Below are 19,003 nucleotides of genomic sequence, written 5' to 3'. Positions count from 1 at the left end.
GGGCCCTTTAATATTGATGGGAGTGGACCTTGGGCAACCCCACAGATCATCCCCCCATCCCCCTTGTACTTGTTCCGCTGATCCGCTACTTTCGGGCTGCTTGGGCATGAGTTCAGTCACTTCGGTGCGCAATCCCGACCTGCAGCTAGTGATCCCGCGAGAGCCGTGACCTCCTGCAGTGGGTCTCACAGGATCACGCGCCGCAGGACGGGATAGCGCACCGAAGTGACTGAACTCATGCCCACGCAGCCCGCAAGTAGCGGATCAGTGGAACAAGTACACAAGTACAAGGGGGGTGGGGGGATGATTTGTTGTGGGTTGCCCAGGTCCAATCAATATTAAAGGACCCTGGAATAGCCAAATAAAAAAAAAATGCTACCAGCATATCATTCGGAGCACTGGACAAAACATCCTGGGCTCAAGCCTCCAATGTTTTGACCTAACGACGCCCCTGATGCTGGCTATTTACCAAACATTATTGATCTATAAGGTGCCATTTCTAATTGTTGTCTCTATAAGCAATCGTCTGGTTGCTAGACTTCTGAACACTTCATCTTCCCCAGCTCCAACTCTTTGCTTTCTATGGTGCTCTAGATTTGCTGCAATATCAGGTTGTCCAACTGGCATCCAAAGAGGACATCGGGCCTGACAACCTACTTAAAGAGGAATGGTGCTCACATGCCATGCCTGGTGTTTGAAGATTATTCCTCTGGATCTCTTTCCCTATGCTAAAATTCTTGATTTGACTCCCTCTTGAACCTGATACTGATCTTAGAATTTGTTCCCTCATATTGCCTCTGTTTTATCCCATGGATACTATGTTTGTTGATTGTTGTTGTACCACTGGCTTTGACCCTTGGCTACATTTCTGTCTATGCTCCTGTCTTGTCCTCTGGGCTTTCTCATATTGACAACTGTCCTGATGATGACTCTTAGTTGTACTCCTTCCTGATGACGCTGCTGCTGTATCAATCTGTGCCTATTGTGGGCACCACAAATGTGGAATTTTTATGTAGCAAAATTGTCACCTCCTATTGGTCATTAAGGGTGAAAACCAGGATCACATAAACTGCACACCCCTGTGTGGTCACTAACAAACAGATTGCAGCTTAGTGAATGCCCATTCCAGTATGTGTTCATAACCGAAATGATTTCAATGTGGAAAATTCCAACTGGCAATGCTGGTGCAAAGTCTTCCTATAGGTTCAAGTGCTCTGCTGGATAATTGACTCTAAATCAGAAGCCAATTGACCTTTAAATGGTTCCAGTTTGAACAGCTAGCTATATAGTTCTGACCCCTTGTTGTAATGCCATCTCTGGTTTAATTGGATAAAGCTGTATTGGGAGAAGCCAATATCTGAACAGACATATGAACTCTGGTGCAAAGTCTTCCTATAGGTTCAAGTGCTCTGCTGGATAATTGACTCTAAATCAGAAGCCAATTGACCTTTAAATGGTTCCAGTTTGAACAGCTAGCTATATAGTTCTGACCCCTTGTTGTAATGCCATCTCTGGTTTAATTGGATAAAGCTGTATTGGGAGAAGCCAATATCTGAACAGACATATGAACTCTGATCTACATTATAGTAGTATTTATAGTTGCTACAATAGAAAAACACTGCACATAGCATTAGTCGAGTTTTGGTTCCAGATTTTGTAACTGGAGTCATTGAAAGTTGGCCATACACTGTGCCTTCCAAACTTAGCAGAATTTGCTGAGAGTCAAAACAAGGCTTTTTCATTACCCAGGTCAAAGATTAATTTTGCTTTACTAACCCACTATCTAAACATAGTCACTAAGATAGTCACTTGGTGCCACCCATGACACTCAGCACCAGAGAAACTAATCTCATTAGCCAGGAATGAGAGCTATTTTGCTGAACAAGCAATCTGCTGAAAGCTTAGCTTTAGAGTGATCCAGACTGTGCGAAGTGGCTTAATGGAGAAAATGTACTGGAGGTGGAAGTCATTTAGCAACCAAGGCATCATATCAAATGGAGGGGAAATTTAAATTAAAAGGGTTTTCCCAAAATCATCAAGGGCCAAGGGAGGCGGAATGGCATAATATAATAAAAGACTGTGCCTTGTCTCCTGCCATATACCACTGAGACCAGTGATTAGCTGAGGAGGTCAAATGAGTAAATGGGACATCATGGCTTCAGCAAAGCAAGCAAAGACTGAGACCACCAAAGCAAGCTGGGGCTGTGGAGGATATATTAGATGAGTAAAGGGCAAATTTCCTAAAAATCATTCATTTTGGTACTCAACGCAGTAGAATACCATTACGTTTCAATGCAAATCAATTCTACTCAAAGTCCTTTGAATGCCTGTAAATTCTTTCTCTTTTTCTCACCCAAACAAATTTTAAGAAATTGTACTTCTACCTAATCAAATTTTCTTTCAAAAATTCAGTTTGAATTTCAATTCTAAAGAATCTATTCACTAAACTATAGCATTGAACAGTGGCATGCAAAGGTTTGGGCACCCCTGGTCAAAATTTATGTTGCACAGTTAGGCAAGTTGAAGATGAAATTATCTGCAAAAGGTAAAATGTTAAAGAAAACATTTCCTATGTATTTTAAGCAAAAGCATTTTTATTTATTATTTTCATCTTTTACATTTTCAAAATACCAAAGACCCGCAGCAAAGTTTGGTCACCCTGCATGGTTAGTACCTAGTGGCAACCCCTTTGGCAAGTATCACAGCTTGTAAAGACTTTTTGTAGCCAGCCAAGTGTCTTTCAATTCTTGTTTGAGGGATTTTCATCCATACTTTCTTGCAAAAGTCTTCCAGTGTTGTGAGATTTCTGGGCTGCCTTGCATACAGTGCTCTTTTAAGGTCTATCCACAGATTTTCAATGATCATGTTCAGATCAGGGGACTGTGAGGGCCATGATAAAATCTTCAGCTTGCGCCTTTTTGAGGTACTTTCAGGTTGCCATTTCATCAGTTTGAAATGTAATTAAGAAATGGCAGTTAACAAGAACAGTCAAGGTCAAGAAAAGGTCTGGAAGACAAACATTTTTTAGAGACAGCGGCTCGTAGAATTGACTGCAAAAGACATTCAGGAAGTTGTGGTAAAATGTTCTACTGTTCAGCGACACCTGAACAAATATGAGCTTTATGCAAGAATCATCTGAAGAAAACCTCTTCTGCATCCTCACCAAAAAATGTATTGTCAGAAGTTTGCAAAACAACATCTAAACAAGCCATTCTGGAAACAAGTTCTGTGGACAGATGAGGTTAAAATAGAACTCTTTGGCCCCAATGAATTTCATGAAAAGAACACCTCTGCAACCATTAAGCATGGGGGTGGATCAATCATGCTTTGGGGTTGTGTTGCAGCCAATGGCACAGGGAGCATTTCATGAGTAGAGGGAAGAATGGATTCAATGAAATTGCAGCAAATTCTGGAAGCAAACATAACAGCAACTGTAAAAAAGCTGAAGTTGAAAAGGGGATGACTTCTACAAATGGATAATGATGCTAAACACACCAAACAAATCCATAATAGACTACTTAAAAAGGAGTAAGCGGAAGGTTTTACTATGGTCCTCATAGTCCCCTGATATGAACATCATTGAAAATCAGTGGATAGACCTCAAAGAACTAATCATGCAGGGTGTCCAAACTTTTCCTTTGGGCTCTTTTTCTTATTTTGAAAATAAAAAAGATAAAAATAAAAAAAATAGGGGCACATTTATTAAGACCGGTATTTTAGACGCCAGTCTTAATAACCCCTGCGCTGGTGGTGGATCTATGTAGAGATGCCGGGCTCTACATTACTTTGGCGTATCCACCGTAAATTCTAAATGTAAAGAGTCTTCCTTGCTGTCTTAAATTTAGACCATTTCCCTTCCCCTCCCACGTGATGCCCACTTTTTTAGACCTGGCGTGAGCAGTAAAGAAGTGGCAGATTCTGCCGCACCATGCCATGCCAGGTAATGCCACCGCGCTCACCACTTTTGCAAGTTCTGAAGAAAAGAAGATACCGACTGCGTGATCAAGTGGATGAGGTGAGTTTTTTTTTTGTTTTTTTTAACCCCTCAATAGACATTTTATTTAGCATTCTGGTTATAACGGAAAATAATAAAATCACCGGAACACCGAACCCGAACCCAAACTTCAGTAAAAAAGTTGCAGTTCGGGTTTGCTCAACTCTAGTGACGTTACATAAACCTTCTGATTTCATTAGAATGTTAATAAAATTGACATTTTGGATCTATTAAATGTAATTTGTAGTTGATTTTTGCTCACAAAAGATAACTACATACTCTGTTATTTCCATTATGATGGTATATTAGCTGTTGTTCCCCACACATAGTTATACTCATTTGTAAGCATTTTATTTTATTCATATCGCAAACTGGAAAGTAAAATTTTTCTATTACAATTGTACACAATTTACCAGACACAAAGCGTTATTAATGGCTATGTGTTGAAAAACCTCAGGCAATCTGTATATTATGGCATGTTTAATGAAACTGTGTAGGAGTATCAGCCTGCATTGTGCCATAGAAAACAAATTAAAGCCTTTGAGTTTCTATGGTATTTTTTAAGATGCTCAATCATACTAGTCTTACAGGAACAAAATATGATCATAATGCTGTTTTTTTTTTTGTTCTTTTTTTAGCGGTTGGTCAAATAGTTCCAAAAGCCCTGAATGGACAGGCGATACATAACTCTGAGAACTGCAATAGTAGCCATATTGGTTTTCACCCAACTTTTGTTTCCCATATAAAGTCTGCTTTCACAGATGATTGCACACACACAGATGAAATAGAGTTATTATTAGATAAAATTGTGATGGCACACGGCAGTCTAGGGTACATATGCATCCACCATTACCTTTTCATGAATTTCTGATGAAACAAACACATCTGTAGTTATGGATTAAAATACCTAATATCCTTGAATATCTAGTGTAGTTTACAGTTAAACACCTAATATTCACTCCATAGATTGTGTCTGGCATTGCATCTCTGTTCCATTGAAATAAATGGGGCTTCGGTGAAAAACCGCATATAACGTATGGACAGGTGTGGTGCTATTTTTGGAAGAAGACAGCCATCTTTTTCTAATCCTGGATAACCTCTTTAAGGTTCACTTTCAAATATGATTTTATTCAATCTTCATAGGTTCACACTTTTCGCTGGCTGACAAAACTCACTTTTTCTAATATAAAAATATAATTTCCTTCTTTGCCATCACAGCTTCACAGCCACCGCTAAGGGGAGATCACAACATGTGAATTTATACATTTTGAACTAATAAATCAATATGCAGCCACCACTACCTTCCACTCAGTGGCAGCTGCAGATATATATTTTTTTTTAATAATAATATAGGCTGGCTCACAGTATTTTTGCATAAAAGTTTTATTAAACTAGATCAAAAAACAAACTAACTTTGTGTCATCATGTCAGCATACATATATAAATAAATGTAAAGATAGGTAAATATGTGCGGAGCTCACGCACAGACCTAAATAGCTGGAGTACTCCTAAGTATAGGACCAAATGGCTAGAGTGAGGCTGTAAGAAATAATCAATTAGACCGCTTGAATGTCCAGGACATAGATATCAATTTGCCGGATAGTTGAAACAGAGTTGTAACAACGGTTCCAGTACGTCCTTGCTGTAGTTCTCACAAGAAAGGTTCTCTATTCAAGTGTCCTGTGACAAGTTGTGACCGCACTTGTTTAGCAATATTCCACTTACTTTTAGCTTGTAAAGCAAGACCTCAGACCCGCTCGCTCGGCGTCTCGCTCACTCAGCGTCCCACGTGTCCAGCCAGGTAGTCGATCGCTGGTAAATGACGTAAGCACCTGCAGCCGTCAAGCACATGGAAGCTGGTTAAGCTGAGCTGAGCTGGTGATTACCTGAGCCTGTCAGGCCAGCGGTAGTGGATGCGACAAGGTTTAACCTTAAACTTGCGGTGATATAGAATGTAGCAACACAGGTTTGGTCCACTTTGTAGATAGTTGGTGAATGCAAAAACATTTCAAGCGGTATAGGACGTCTTCAGATGCTTGTAGAGGTTGAAAAAGTTGAAAATTGAAGAAAGTCCTCTTCTTGCGTATTTTGTAGAAAAACCGCACCAATAGCCTTGGTCTCTATACACACTAGACGCGTTTCGGAAACAAGTTCCTTCCTCAGTAGACAATCATAGAATGCTGCATGTAGACACAAAACAGGACCTTAAATACCCTTTTTGGGGTTGATATAGACTATGGATCGGATTGTGGACTGGGCTGATTACACAGCCTCAATCAATCACCTTCATGATATATACAGTGAATTTCCACAGATTTACGGCAACATATATCTTGCTGTCGCATTATATATATATGCATGTGCAAAATCCTTAATAAAAATGTACAAAATAAATTGTAACATATACTGGATTACATTTTAGTATTGAAAGGTTCAATGAAAAACATGGGTCGGACTGTGGATTAAGCTGCTCATACGACTACAGCTTTCACCATATACTACATAAGTAATCATTAATCAATACATTTCAGCATATGTTTGCATAATCATAATAAAATAAAAAATTTAAAAAATATATAATATAAAAGGACAAATCTGTAAAAAATCTAAAGATATTTTGTTTAAAAAATTGCAATCACATGCTGGGATGTCTGACTTGTGGCTTTACGGAGAGAAAAGAAGGGATGCAGGAGGGGTCAGTGCGCTGAAAAACAGGCCGGCACTGACTCCCCGTGTAAACCAACCCATCTCTCCTAAAGGAATCCAAAAATTTCAATCTCCGAGTTGAGACCCTGAGGCATCAAGGACCCGAACTCGAATATTTTCTTGGACTCTAATCTGGACATTTTAGCCACAAAATCTCCTCCTCTCCAGTCTTGTTTTACAGATTGGATAGCCATATAGCTCATTTTACTTGGATCACCTGCATGGTATAATTTAAAATGTTTGGATAGAGGATGCGTTTCAGATTGTTTTTTGATATTATTAATATGTTCAGATATTCTGGTCTTGAATACCTTTTTTGTACGACCGATGTACTGTTTTGGGCATGGGCACTGAATAATATAGATTACTGACTTACTGTTACATAACAAAATTTCCTTTATTTCCCATTTAAAGTTGTTGGACGTTGACATTATCTGTTTTGTGTTTTTATCAAAGTGTGTCTGTCTACAATTATGACAGCAACCACACCTGTAAAAACCTTTTAAATTATCCCAAGGGGTTATCAGTTATTTTGTCTGGTGTTTTCTTATAGTAGGAGCCACTTGAAGCCCCAGATTCGGGGACCGAGTATAAACTATTGGCGGATATGCCGGAAGTATAGGGCCTAGAACCTTATCATCTTTCAATAAGTGCCAATGATTATGGACAATATTGCTCACCATTTTGTAATCTTTGTTATATGGTAGAATTATTTTGGCCGTACTGTCTTGTTCTTGTATAGTGGCAGATACTTCTTTAGGTTTGAAAAATAGGGCTCTGTCTAATCTATTTTTCAAACCTAAAGAAGTATCTGCCACTATACAAGAACAAGACAGTACGGCCAAAATAATTCTACCATATAACAAAGATTACAAGATGGTGAGCAATATTGTCCATAATCATTGGCACTTATTGAAAGATGATAAGGTTCTAGGCCCTATACTTCCGGCATATCCGCCAATAGTTTATACTCGGGCCCCGAATCTGGGACTTCAAGTGGCTCCTACTATAAGAAAACACCAGACAAAATCACTGATAACCCCTTGGGATAATTTAAAAGGTTTTTACAGGTGTGGTTGCTGTCATAATTGTAGACAGACACACTTTGATAAAAACACAAAACAGATAATGTCAACGTCCAACAACTTTAAATGGGAAATAAAGGAAATTTTGTCATGTAACAGTAAGTCAGTAATCTATATTATTCAGTGCCCATGCCCAAAACAGTACATCGGTCGTACAAAAAGGGTATTCAAGACCAGAATATCTGAACATATTAATAATATCAAAAAACAATCTGAAACGCATCCTCTATCCAAACATTTTAAATTATACCATGCAGGTGATCCAAGTAAAATGAGCTATATGGCTATCCAATCTGTAAAAGAAGACTGGAGAGGAGGAGATTTTGTGGCTAAAATGTCCAGATTAGAGTCCAAGAAAATATTCGAGTTCGGGTCCTTGATGCCTCAGGGTCTCAACTCGGAGATTGAAATTTTTGGATTCCTCTAGGAGAGATGGGTTGGTTTACACGGGGAGTCAGTGCCGGGCTGTTTTTCAGCGCACTGACCCCTCCTGCATCCCTTCCCTTCTCTCCGTAAAGCCACAAGTCAGACATCCCAGCATGTGATTGCAATTTTTTAAACAAAATATCTTTAGATTTTTTACAGATTTGTCCTTTTATATTATATATTTTTTTAATTTTTAATTTTATTATGATTATGCAAACATATGCTGAAATGTATTGATTAATGATTACTTATGTAGTATATGGTGAAAGCTGTAGTCGTATGAGCAGCTTAATCCACAGTCCGACCCATGTTTTTCATTGAACCTTTCAATACTAAAATGTAATCCAGTATATGTTACAATTTATTTTGTACATTTTTATTAAGGATTTTGCACATGCATATATATAATGCGACAGCAAGATATATGTTGCTGTAAATCTGTGGAAATTCACTGTATATATCATGAAGGTGATTGATTGAGGCTGTGTAATCAGCCCAGTTCACAATCCGATCCATAGTCTATATCAACCCCAAAAAGGGTATTTAAGGTCCTGTTTTGTGTCTACATGCAGCATTCTATGATTGTCTACTGAGGAAGGAACTTGTTTCCGAAACGCGTCTAGTGTGTATAGAGACCAAGGCTATTGGTGCGGTTTTTCTAAAAAATACGCAAGAAGAGGAATTTCTTCAATTTTCAACTTTTTCAACCTCTACAAGCATCTGAAGACGTCCTATACCGCTTGAAAGGTTTTTGCATTCACCAACTATCTACAAAGTGGACCAAACCTGTGTTGCTACATTCTATATCACCGCAAGTTTAAGGTTAAACCTTGTCGCATCCACTACCGCTGGCCTGACAGGCTCAGGTAATCACCAGCTCAGCTCAGCTTAACCAGCTTCCGTGTGCTTGACGGCTGCAGGTGCTTACGTCATTTACCAGCGATCGACTACCTGGCTGGACACGTGGGACGCTGAGTGAGCGAGACGCCGAGCGAGCGGGTCTGAGGTCTTGCTTTACAAGCTAAAAGTAAGTGGAATATTGCTAAACAAGTGCGGTCACGACTTGTCACAGGACACTTGAATAGAGAACCTTTCTTGTGAGAACTACAGCAAGGACGTACTGGAACCGTTGTTACAACTCTGTTTCAACTATCCGGCAAATTGATATCTATGTCCTGGACATTCAAGCGGTCTAATTGATTATTTCTTACAGCCTCACTCTAGCCATTTGGTCCTATACTTAGGAGTACTCCAGCTATTTAGGTCTGTGCGTGAGCTCCGCACATATTTACCTATCTTTACATTTATTTATATATGTATGCTGACATGATGACACAAAGTTAGTTTGTTTTTTGATCTAGTTTAATAAAACTTTTATGCAAAAATACTGTGAGCCAGCCTATATTATTATTGATTTATTCCTTTTTTCAGCTGGTAACTGAAAGGCTGAGCTCCAGTAGCTTGCTGGTTGAGCCTTTTCTAATTATTTGTTAGTAGTTTTTTTTTTTTAATTACCTTCATGTCTTTGTTGCAGCTTTGGCATAGAGTGTTAGTGTTAGGAGACCCCTAAGTACACATCTGTTTAGTTCCCTAAGTACACATCTGGTTAGTCCAACCTTTTTTTTTATGTTTGGAACCCTTTGATTTCCTTGAGTATTTAGTTTTTCCTATTAATTCTCTAGAATCAAGTGGACCATTCTGACTGCATGATATGAGAACAGATTTATGACAGGTCTAATTTTTCAATATTATGAAATGAATGCTGCTCTGTGATTGGTCACTATGGTAAATGAGAAGAGTTTTTCTTGGAGATAGTTTCATCAATCTCCCCCATTTATTCTCATTGCAAATTATTTTAGACTCATTCAGGTATAATAAAGACAATGCTTCTTCATTCTGTTTGATTCCAGAAATAAAACGCCAGCTGTGGGACTGCTAATGCATCACTCTGTAGTTAATATGAAATTAATTTTGCAATATGAGTGAATTATTTAGTATTCAGTTGAAAATTAATTACTTCAGAGCCAGAAAATTATTGGTTGCATATCATGTATAATATTTTGTAGAAGCTTTTGCATTTCTTATAACCTAAAGAAGCACTGATTCACTTAAACGGATGTGCTCTGCAAATTCAGTAATTTTATAGTAAGCAGGAGATCTGGTATCTCCCATACACTGCGTGCAGAATTATTAGGCAAATGAGTATTTTGACCACATCATCCTCTTTATGCATGTTGTCTTACTCCAAGCTGTATAGGCTCGAAAGCCTACTACCAATTAAGCATATTAGGTGATGTGCATCTCTGTAATGAGAAGGGGTGTGGTCTAATGACATCAACACCCTATATTAGGTGTGCATAATTATTAGGCAACTTCCTTTCCTTTGGCAAAATGGGTCAAAAGAAGGACTTGACAGGCTCAGAAAAGTCAAAAATAGTGAGATATCTTGCAGAGGGATGCAGCACTCTTAAAATTGCAAAGCTTCTGAAGCGTGATCATCGAACAATCAAGCGTTTCATTCAAAATAGTCAACAGGATCGCAAGAAGCGTGTGGAAAAACCAAGGCGCAAAATAACTGCCCATGAACTGAGAAAAGTCAAGCGTGCAGCTGCCAAGATGCCACTTGCCACCAGTTTGGCCATATTTCAGAGCTGCAACATCACTGGAGTGCCCAAAAGCACAAGGTGTGCAATACTCAGAGACATGGCCAAGGTAAGAAAGGCTGAAAGACGACCACCACTGAACAAGACACACAAGCTGAAACGTCAAGACTGGGCCAAGAAATATCTAAAGACTGATTTTTCTAAGGTTTTATGGACTGATGAAATGAGAGTGAGTCTTGATGGGCCAGATGGATGGGCCCGTGGCTGGATTGGTAAAGGGCAGAGAGCTCCAGTCCGACTCAGACGCCAGCAAGGTGGAGGTGGAGTACTGGTTTGGGCGGGTTTTATCAAAGATGAGCTTGTGGGGCCTTTTCGGGTTGAGGATGGAGTCAAGCTCAACTCCCAGTCCTACTGCCAGTTTCTGGAAGACACTTTCTTCAAGCAGTGGTACACGAAGAAGTCTGCATCCTTCAAGAAAAACATGATTTTCATGCAGGACAATACTCCATCACACGCGTCCAAGTACTCCACAGCGTGGCTGGCAAGAAAGGGTATAAAAGAAGAAAATCTAATGACATGGCCTCCTTGTTCACCTGATCTGAACCCCATTGAGAACCTGTGGTCCATCATCAAATGTGAGATTTACAAGGAGGGAAAACAGTACACCTCTCTGAACAGTGTCTGGGAGGCTGTGGTTGCGGCTGCACGCAATGTTGATGGTGAACAGATCAAAACACTGACAGAATCCATGGATGGCAGGCTTTTGAGTGTCCTTGCAAAGAAAGGTGGCTATATTGGTCACTGATTTGTTTTTGTTTTGTTTTTGAATGTCAGAAATGTATATTTGTGAATGTTGAGATGTTATATTGGTTTCACTGGTAAAAATAAATAATTGAAATGGGTATATATTTGTTTTTTGTTAAGTTGCCTAATAATTATGCACAGTAATAGTCACCTGCACACACAGATATCCCCCTAAAATAGCTAAAACTAAAAACAAACTAAAAACTACTTCCAAAAATATTCAGCTTTGATATTAATGAGTTTTTTGGGTTCATTGAGAACATGGTTGTTGTTCAATAATAAAATGAATCCTCAAAAATACAACTTGCCTAATAATTCTGCACTCCCTGTATAACTGACCAAGTGACAAGTGCAGAAAAATGCCCTCAAATGAGTTGCCAAGGAATACATCATTTCAAAAGGGTGACGGCTGCCTGCCTCCCCAACTAAAAGGATCATGCTGTACTTCCCACCGCTCTGGTCCTCCGTGCTGACTCACGCATCTCCATCTTCTGGTCTGGGGTTTGATCTCTTCCTTCGCAGCATGGGCATGGACACTTGACCCTCTTTAGCCAAACACTAGTTTCGGTGGGCATGTGTCCATGTCATCACTGAAACCAGTGGTTGGAAAAGAGGATAAGGTGATCATGTATATGCTGGGGAGGAAGAAAACAAACCCCAGACCTGAAAATGGAATCCAAACCCCAAGTACAGTTAGAAAAAAGAGTGAGTCAGTAAAATCTGGATGTAAAAAGAAAAGGAACTTGGGATTATCTTTAAAAGAATGAAATATGTTTATATACTGTAAGGCTTCTGTCACATATGCGTTAAAACTATCCAACAGGCTGCTTCAGCAGATGAACAGCTTGCCAGAGTTCTTAGTTTTTTGGCATAATCGGATAGGGCTGGAGCACCGCCTGCCCCATTGACTTTAAAAGGGCTGGTGGGGAGCAGTATTCGGCTATGCCGGATACAGTGAACACAGGCATGTTGTTCCTCTGCTGTAAAAACCTGCCAGATAGCTTATGAAACTATTTTAGCCTACATTTTCTAGTTTTTAGGAATATACAGGTTGCACACCCATAACCTCAGCCCTGGTTTAACCTTGTATTGAAGCAGCTGTTTGAAAATTTTATTCGGAAACTTATTTTGGGTCACTTGGTACTCATAGATAGGTATTGTTTAGCACAGTTATTTGTAGACTGTGTGATCATACACCATATGGGGGGCACCAACAAAAGGTATCACATAGGACATAAGCCAAAGTAAAGTCAGTCCTCTAAGAAACAGAGTACTGTGCATACATAGTAACATAGTAACACAGTTTGTAAGGTTGAAAAAAATCAGTCCATCCAGTTTAGCCTGTTATCCTGCAAGTTAATAATTTTTGGGGGAAAAATCCTTCCCAACTCCACTCAGACAATCAGAATAACTCCCTTTATCAAGAACATCTGCAGAAATCTATTGCCAGTAATATTATAACACTCTAGAAATAGATCCAGGCCCCTCTTGTACTCTTTCAGTAAGTTCACCATCACCACCACCATCACCACCACCTTCCATAGTCTCACTGCTCTTATCATGAAGAATCCTCTTCTATGTTTGAGTAGAAACCTTTTTTTCCTTTAGACATAGGGGATGTCCCCTTCTCACAGTCACAATCCTTGGAATAAATAGATTATGGGAGAGATCTCTGTACTGACCCTTGCAATTAAAAAACATCAAGACATTATATTTTCTTTTTATAATATTGTGCAGTAAAAATGTTTATTTTTTGAAAAATGTTTAGAATTATTTGAAAAATATGACCTTTTTTTTTACCTTCATTCAAAGTAATTATTTTTTTATAACTTTTTCTCCTCCCTTTTAGGTATTTCAATGCCAATTCCTGTCATTGGCCTACAGGATGACTCCAGAGTTTTTGTAAATGGGAGCTGTGTGTTGAATGATGAAAATTTTGTACTCCTGGGATCTTTTGTGGCATTTTTTATTCCACTCATCATAATGGTATTTACTTACTGCTTGACCATTAAGGTTCTTCAAAAACAAGCTACTGTTTTCATGTATGAGGAAATGCCAAAGCAGCGAAAGAACAGCAACAGTGGTACAAAAAAAGACACCAACACAGAAAATATTTCAATGATCCAAAATCATGAGGCAGCTTCTCATTTAAACTCTCCCGTTAACAAAGAAGCGGCACTGTTTCGAAAGGGGACAATGCAGTCAATAAACAACGAGCGTAGGGCTTCAAAAGTCCTTGGCATAGTCTTCTTCTTATTTCTAATCATGTGGTGCCCATTTTTCATCACAAACATCATGTCCGTACTTTGTAAAGAAGCCTGTGATAAAGACCTTATGGTAGAACTGTTGAATGTATTTGTTTGGGTTGGTTATGTTTCTTCGGGAATCAACCCACTAGTCTACACACTTTTTAATAGAACATACCGAAGAGCTTTTTCCAACTACATACGATGCCGATATTACAAAAACAACAGGACAATGATTCAACAAAACCAATGCCATCATAACCCAGCATCTACTGCCATATATGGCAAGGACCTTAATTTAAACCATTACAGGAATGGCAATGAACTTATTAGCATGGAAATAGATGAGACAGAGGAGGCGATAGAAATGCAACCGGGGACTTCAGAATTATCATTAAACAGTTCTAATGTCGTAAGTGAAAGAGTTAGCTGTGTCTGAAGTAAGGTCCAATGAACTTTCCCTCTTAGGTCAGTTTCAAATGTTTGTGTAAAATAAAAATATATATTATATGTTATGTCCAAACCAGAATAATGATAATAATGTAAATATTTGTTCATAAAGAAAAAAAAACTTTTTTTAAGACCTTTCTGCAGTCCAGTGCTTCAGTCCAATAATCCAAGTAATGATTCATTTTCAGATAGAACAGACAAAATAGCGATTATTTTGGTTTAATGAGTGGTAGAATGTGACGGCCATCTCTTTATCTGCATGATAAGTCTGCTTCGAATAAATCATAGGTTGATATGCAAAAGATAATAAACAGCTGCATAAACAAAGTGATTCATTAAAAAAGAGAATCATTCCAAGTACCAATGGCTGCTAAGGTTATGTCTGATTTCCTTTACTTTTCCAGGATAACTCCTTTCAAAATCAGGAACTTGACTTTTATGTTGTTGTTGTTCTTTCAAAATGCAGTTTCTTTTGTAGAATATAAAAAAAAAAATCAAGAGAGTAAGGCCTTGTTCACATACTTTGGAATTGATAAGGATTTCAGCCTACATCTCTAAGCTTAAATTCACAGCTGAAATTAATTTGCATCCTATTTGCATCCTATGAAACTGCACAACCATAGCAGACATCTAAGTTTCACTCTTGTACTTCTGCCATGGATGTGTGAACTTGTCCTAAAGTGTCTTTAACAGTCAAGATAAGAATACTAGAAAATGTTTGAGCAGTTGCGCAGCTATGATGGTTAGCGGGCACAGCCAGCTTTGTTTGTATAATATGTGTAGATAAAAGGTGCAACTATTAAAGAACCAGGTCATGTTTTACTTGCCTCCATTTTTAATGGAGTCTCAGAGGTGATGGGCACAAATTAAACAATGTGTTACTACTCTTATAAATGTGGCAAAGTGAAAGCTTTAAAGGGCTTTTCTGGTTATAATGATTTATAAACAGGTTCCCGCAGCCTGCCCCCTGAAGCAGAAGATTCATACTTATCTTCTTCACAATAATCCATTCCCCTGCGCTGACTCCGCTGTTTACATCTGGTGGTGCATGGGCATGGTCACATACACTGTTCCAGCCAATTACTGGCCTTAGCGGTGACGCGATGCTTGTGGACACATCACCGCTAAAGCCAGTCATTGGCTGGAACAGTGCATGTGACCATGATCATGCACGCTCAGAAAAAATAGTGCGGGGACCGGAAGATGGAGACAGCGAGACAGGATGGAGGACCAGAGATGGTAAGTATGAATCTTCTGTTTCAGGGGGCAGACTGCAGGCACCAGAAAACCTGGGCTACATAGGACAATGCACAAAAACTGTTTTTATAAAAGATTTGAATTCAATCAGGCTACATCTGTTTTCTACAGGGTGTTATGGGTTGGTGGTTGTGGAACCACTTTGCAAAGTAACCAATTTGCTGTTGCACCAAACCCTAAGGGTGTTTCTATGGCACTTCCATGGTATTTACCCCTTAACCTCTGTACAGGTATGTGGACTTCACAACGGGTTAGCAATCAGACTGCTACCCCCTGGAATGGTCCCAGTAAACTTGGTAGCTGACCCTCTGGAGTCAGGAACAGTGATGCAAGCACCAAGAGGCTCTGGAAATAGAAAAGGCATCAAAACCACAGGCGCAGTCTGAACAGGCACTAAGACATAATTCAGGTAACGGGAGTCCAGATATCAAACTAAACTGAGACCAAACAAGCAGGGAAGCACAGACTGAATATAGCAGGAACACAGGCTGGCTAAGGACATACACAACAAAGGACACTGAACAGGCATACTGACTGGCGGGGACTGGACAGGCAAACAGAGCATCACAGGAGAAACTGCTACTGTTGCTCAGCCAAGGAGAGGTACAGAAAGAATATATAGAGGAGCTACTTTGCCCAAAACACATGCAGGTGCACACAAACAGAACAAGGCATTAACCCCTGCAAGACACACAAATAAACACATAAAGCAAGAGGCAATTAACCTCTGCCATACTGAACAGAGATGAGATACAAACACGATAGTACCATTCACACCCACAAGAAAGCGGGGCCAAGATATACGGAACAGTGGCACCAGGGAATTGCCATAACGAGAAATGGCCCTAAATAAGTCTCACAAGTAGCTGATGCTGGTATGAAAGGAATAGTGGCATCTGTCAACACTATAGTAACACAGGACGCACAGAGCTAGCCCTAAAGTCTCTCTATGCCTCATAAGAAGACATAAGAATTATAAATGTCATGTGGCAGATCATGGGAGTGGGAGTCATCGTGGGAGTCATCGTTAGAGTCCTGAAGATTCAATCTCTGATCCCAAAAGGAATATATTATTATATTATTATATCTATGATTTGATTTATTTATACATCTTTTTTAAAAATGTAAATGTTCCTAGGATTTTCAGGGGAAAAAAAACTAGTTATTTTTTGTTGATTGGTGAAGGTCATGATCTTGAGAGGTAAGTGCTTCACATGTTTAATGTCTGAATACACAGAAAAATGTGGACATACACCAGGAATAGTGTTGGTCGAGCACCAAAGTGCTTGTGTAAAACACTTCCCGAAGCTTGGGTGCTCTACAGAGCACCCGAGCACAATGGAAGTCAATGGGAGAACCCAAGCATTAAACCAGGCACCCCCTGCTCTGAAGAGGGGAGAGTTTTGGGACTCTAGTTTGGCTTAGGAGTCCCTTCTCTGACTCCATATATAGCTACCGTATGTCCATATATGGAGTCAGTGCTTGGGAACACCCAGTGTATTTAAATATGATTTAGCCTCTATTTCTGAAAAGTTTCAGGCAGGATTCAAATTCACAACCTTCTACATTGAAGCCAAGAATGTTAACCACTACACTATAGAGCTGCATGGCAAGTCACTTTAAATAAAATAAAAAAATGAGACTTCTGCTGTATAGGAATACTTACTAGATTTAAAGGGGTTATCCCATCTTAGACAATGGGGGCATATCGCTATAATATATTTACCAATATTATAATATATTATATATTCTAAATATATAATTATATATTAGGGAGAGGCATTACCAGTAGAAAGAGGGAGGTGCTCATGCCGCTCTACAGAGCACTAGTGAGACTTCATTTGGAGTATTGTGCTCAGTACTGGAGACCATATCTCCAGAAGGATATTAATACTTTGGAGAGAGTTCAGAGAAGAGCTACTAAACTAGTACATGGATTGCAGGATAAAACTTACCAGGAAAGATTAAAGGACCTTAACATGTATAGCTTGGAAGAAAGACGAGACAGAGGGGATATGATAGAAACTTTTAAATACATAAAGGGAATCAACAAGGTAAAAGAGGAGAGAATATTTAAAAGAAGAAAAACTGCTACAAGAGGACATAGTTTTAAATTAGAGGGGCAAAGGTTTAAAAGTAATCTCAGGAAGTATTACTTTACTGAGAGAGTAGTGGATGCATGGAATAGCCTTCCTGCAGAAGTGGTAGCTGCAAATACAGTGGAGGAGTTTAAGCATGCATGGGATAGGCATAAGGCCATCCTTCATATAAGATAGGGCCAGGGGCTATTCATAGTATTCAGTTTATTGGGCAGGCTAGATGGGCCAAATGGTTCTTATCTGCCTACACATTCTATGTTTCTATATAACTATATTATAGCTAAAAACATATATATATTTAAATTTAGTCTCTATTTCTGACGGGATTCAAACTCACAATCTTCTAACATTACAGCCTAGAATGTTAACCACTATAGAGCTGCATGGCCAACTGCTAAAAAAAAAAGATTAGAAACTTCTGCTGTATAGAAATACTTAAGACTAGTAAGTATTCCTATACAGAAGTCTCATATATATATATAAATATATATATATAATTTTTTTTTTTTAAGTAGCTGGTCATGCAGCGGTTAACATTCTTGACTGTTATGTAGAAGGTTGTGAGTTCTAATAATCTAGAAACCTTTCAGAAATAGAGGGTAAATTAGATTTAAATACACTGACTCGAGCATACGCGATATTTAGCCGAGCATGATCACCCAACACTAACCAGGAAGCAATTCATGTCCAGATATGGGAAAAATACTTTAAACTTTGACTCTACTCAATATCTGAAAATTTAGCTATGACTACAACAACCCCTTCCACTATAAATATAAACCATTTCTTAATACTGGTGTATTTTGGATCTCTTTTGACAGTCTCTGCATTTCATGCACCTGTCCATGTGTCATACAGACTAAAATATGAAATGGATTTTTAACTGAGGCTATCAAAACTTTCTGAAGGGTTATAAAAATCATCCTTTAGGTTTCATGTACAACTGTATTTTTCTTCAGTCTACTTTCCTTTTAGATAGAATACTGACCTATACAAGTCAATGAGGCCAACTCAGTTTATTTTAAAGATCCATGTGTCCAATTGACAGTCTCACGGCAGGTCATATACTATCCTTAAATTAAATGAAGCCCTTTCTGTTGATAGTAACATAGTAACATAGTAACATAGTACATAAGGCCGAAAAAAGACATTTGTCCATCCAGTTCGGCCTGTTATCCTGCAAGTTGATCCAGAGGAAGGCAAAAAACCCTGTGAGGTAGAAGCCAATTTTCTCCACTTTAGGGGAATAAAAAATTTCTTCCCGACTCCAATCAGAATAACTCCCTGGATCAACGACCCCTCTCTAGTAGCTATAGCCTGTAATATTATTACG

At 38.9% G+C, this 19,003-nt stretch overlaps 1 protein-coding gene across 1 annotated transcript in view; it reads left to right on the top strand.

The window, feature by feature from the left end:
- HTR2C (5-hydroxytryptamine receptor 2C) overlaps window positions 1–14,542 on the top strand; it is a 186,061-nt gene extending 171,519 nt beyond the window's left edge. The window contains exon 3 of the mRNA XM_040405385.1: window positions 13,468–14,542. Coding sequence (XP_040261319.1) covers window positions 13,468–14,303 — 836 coding nt within the window. The 3' untranslated portion in view covers window positions 14,304–14,542. The remainder of the gene's footprint in view (window positions 1–13,467) is intronic.
- The last annotated feature ends 4,461 nt before the right edge of the window (window positions 14,543–19,003 follow it).

The sequence above is a fragment of the Bufo bufo genome, chromosome 8 (assembly GCF_905171765.1).
Source record: "Bufo bufo chromosome 8, aBufBuf1.1, whole genome shotgun sequence".
NCBI lineage: Eukaryota > Metazoa > Chordata > Amphibia > Anura > Bufonidae > Bufo > Bufo bufo.
The sequence above is the reverse complement of the archived record's forward strand: the minus strand, read 5'-3'. Positions and strand labels throughout refer to the sequence as shown.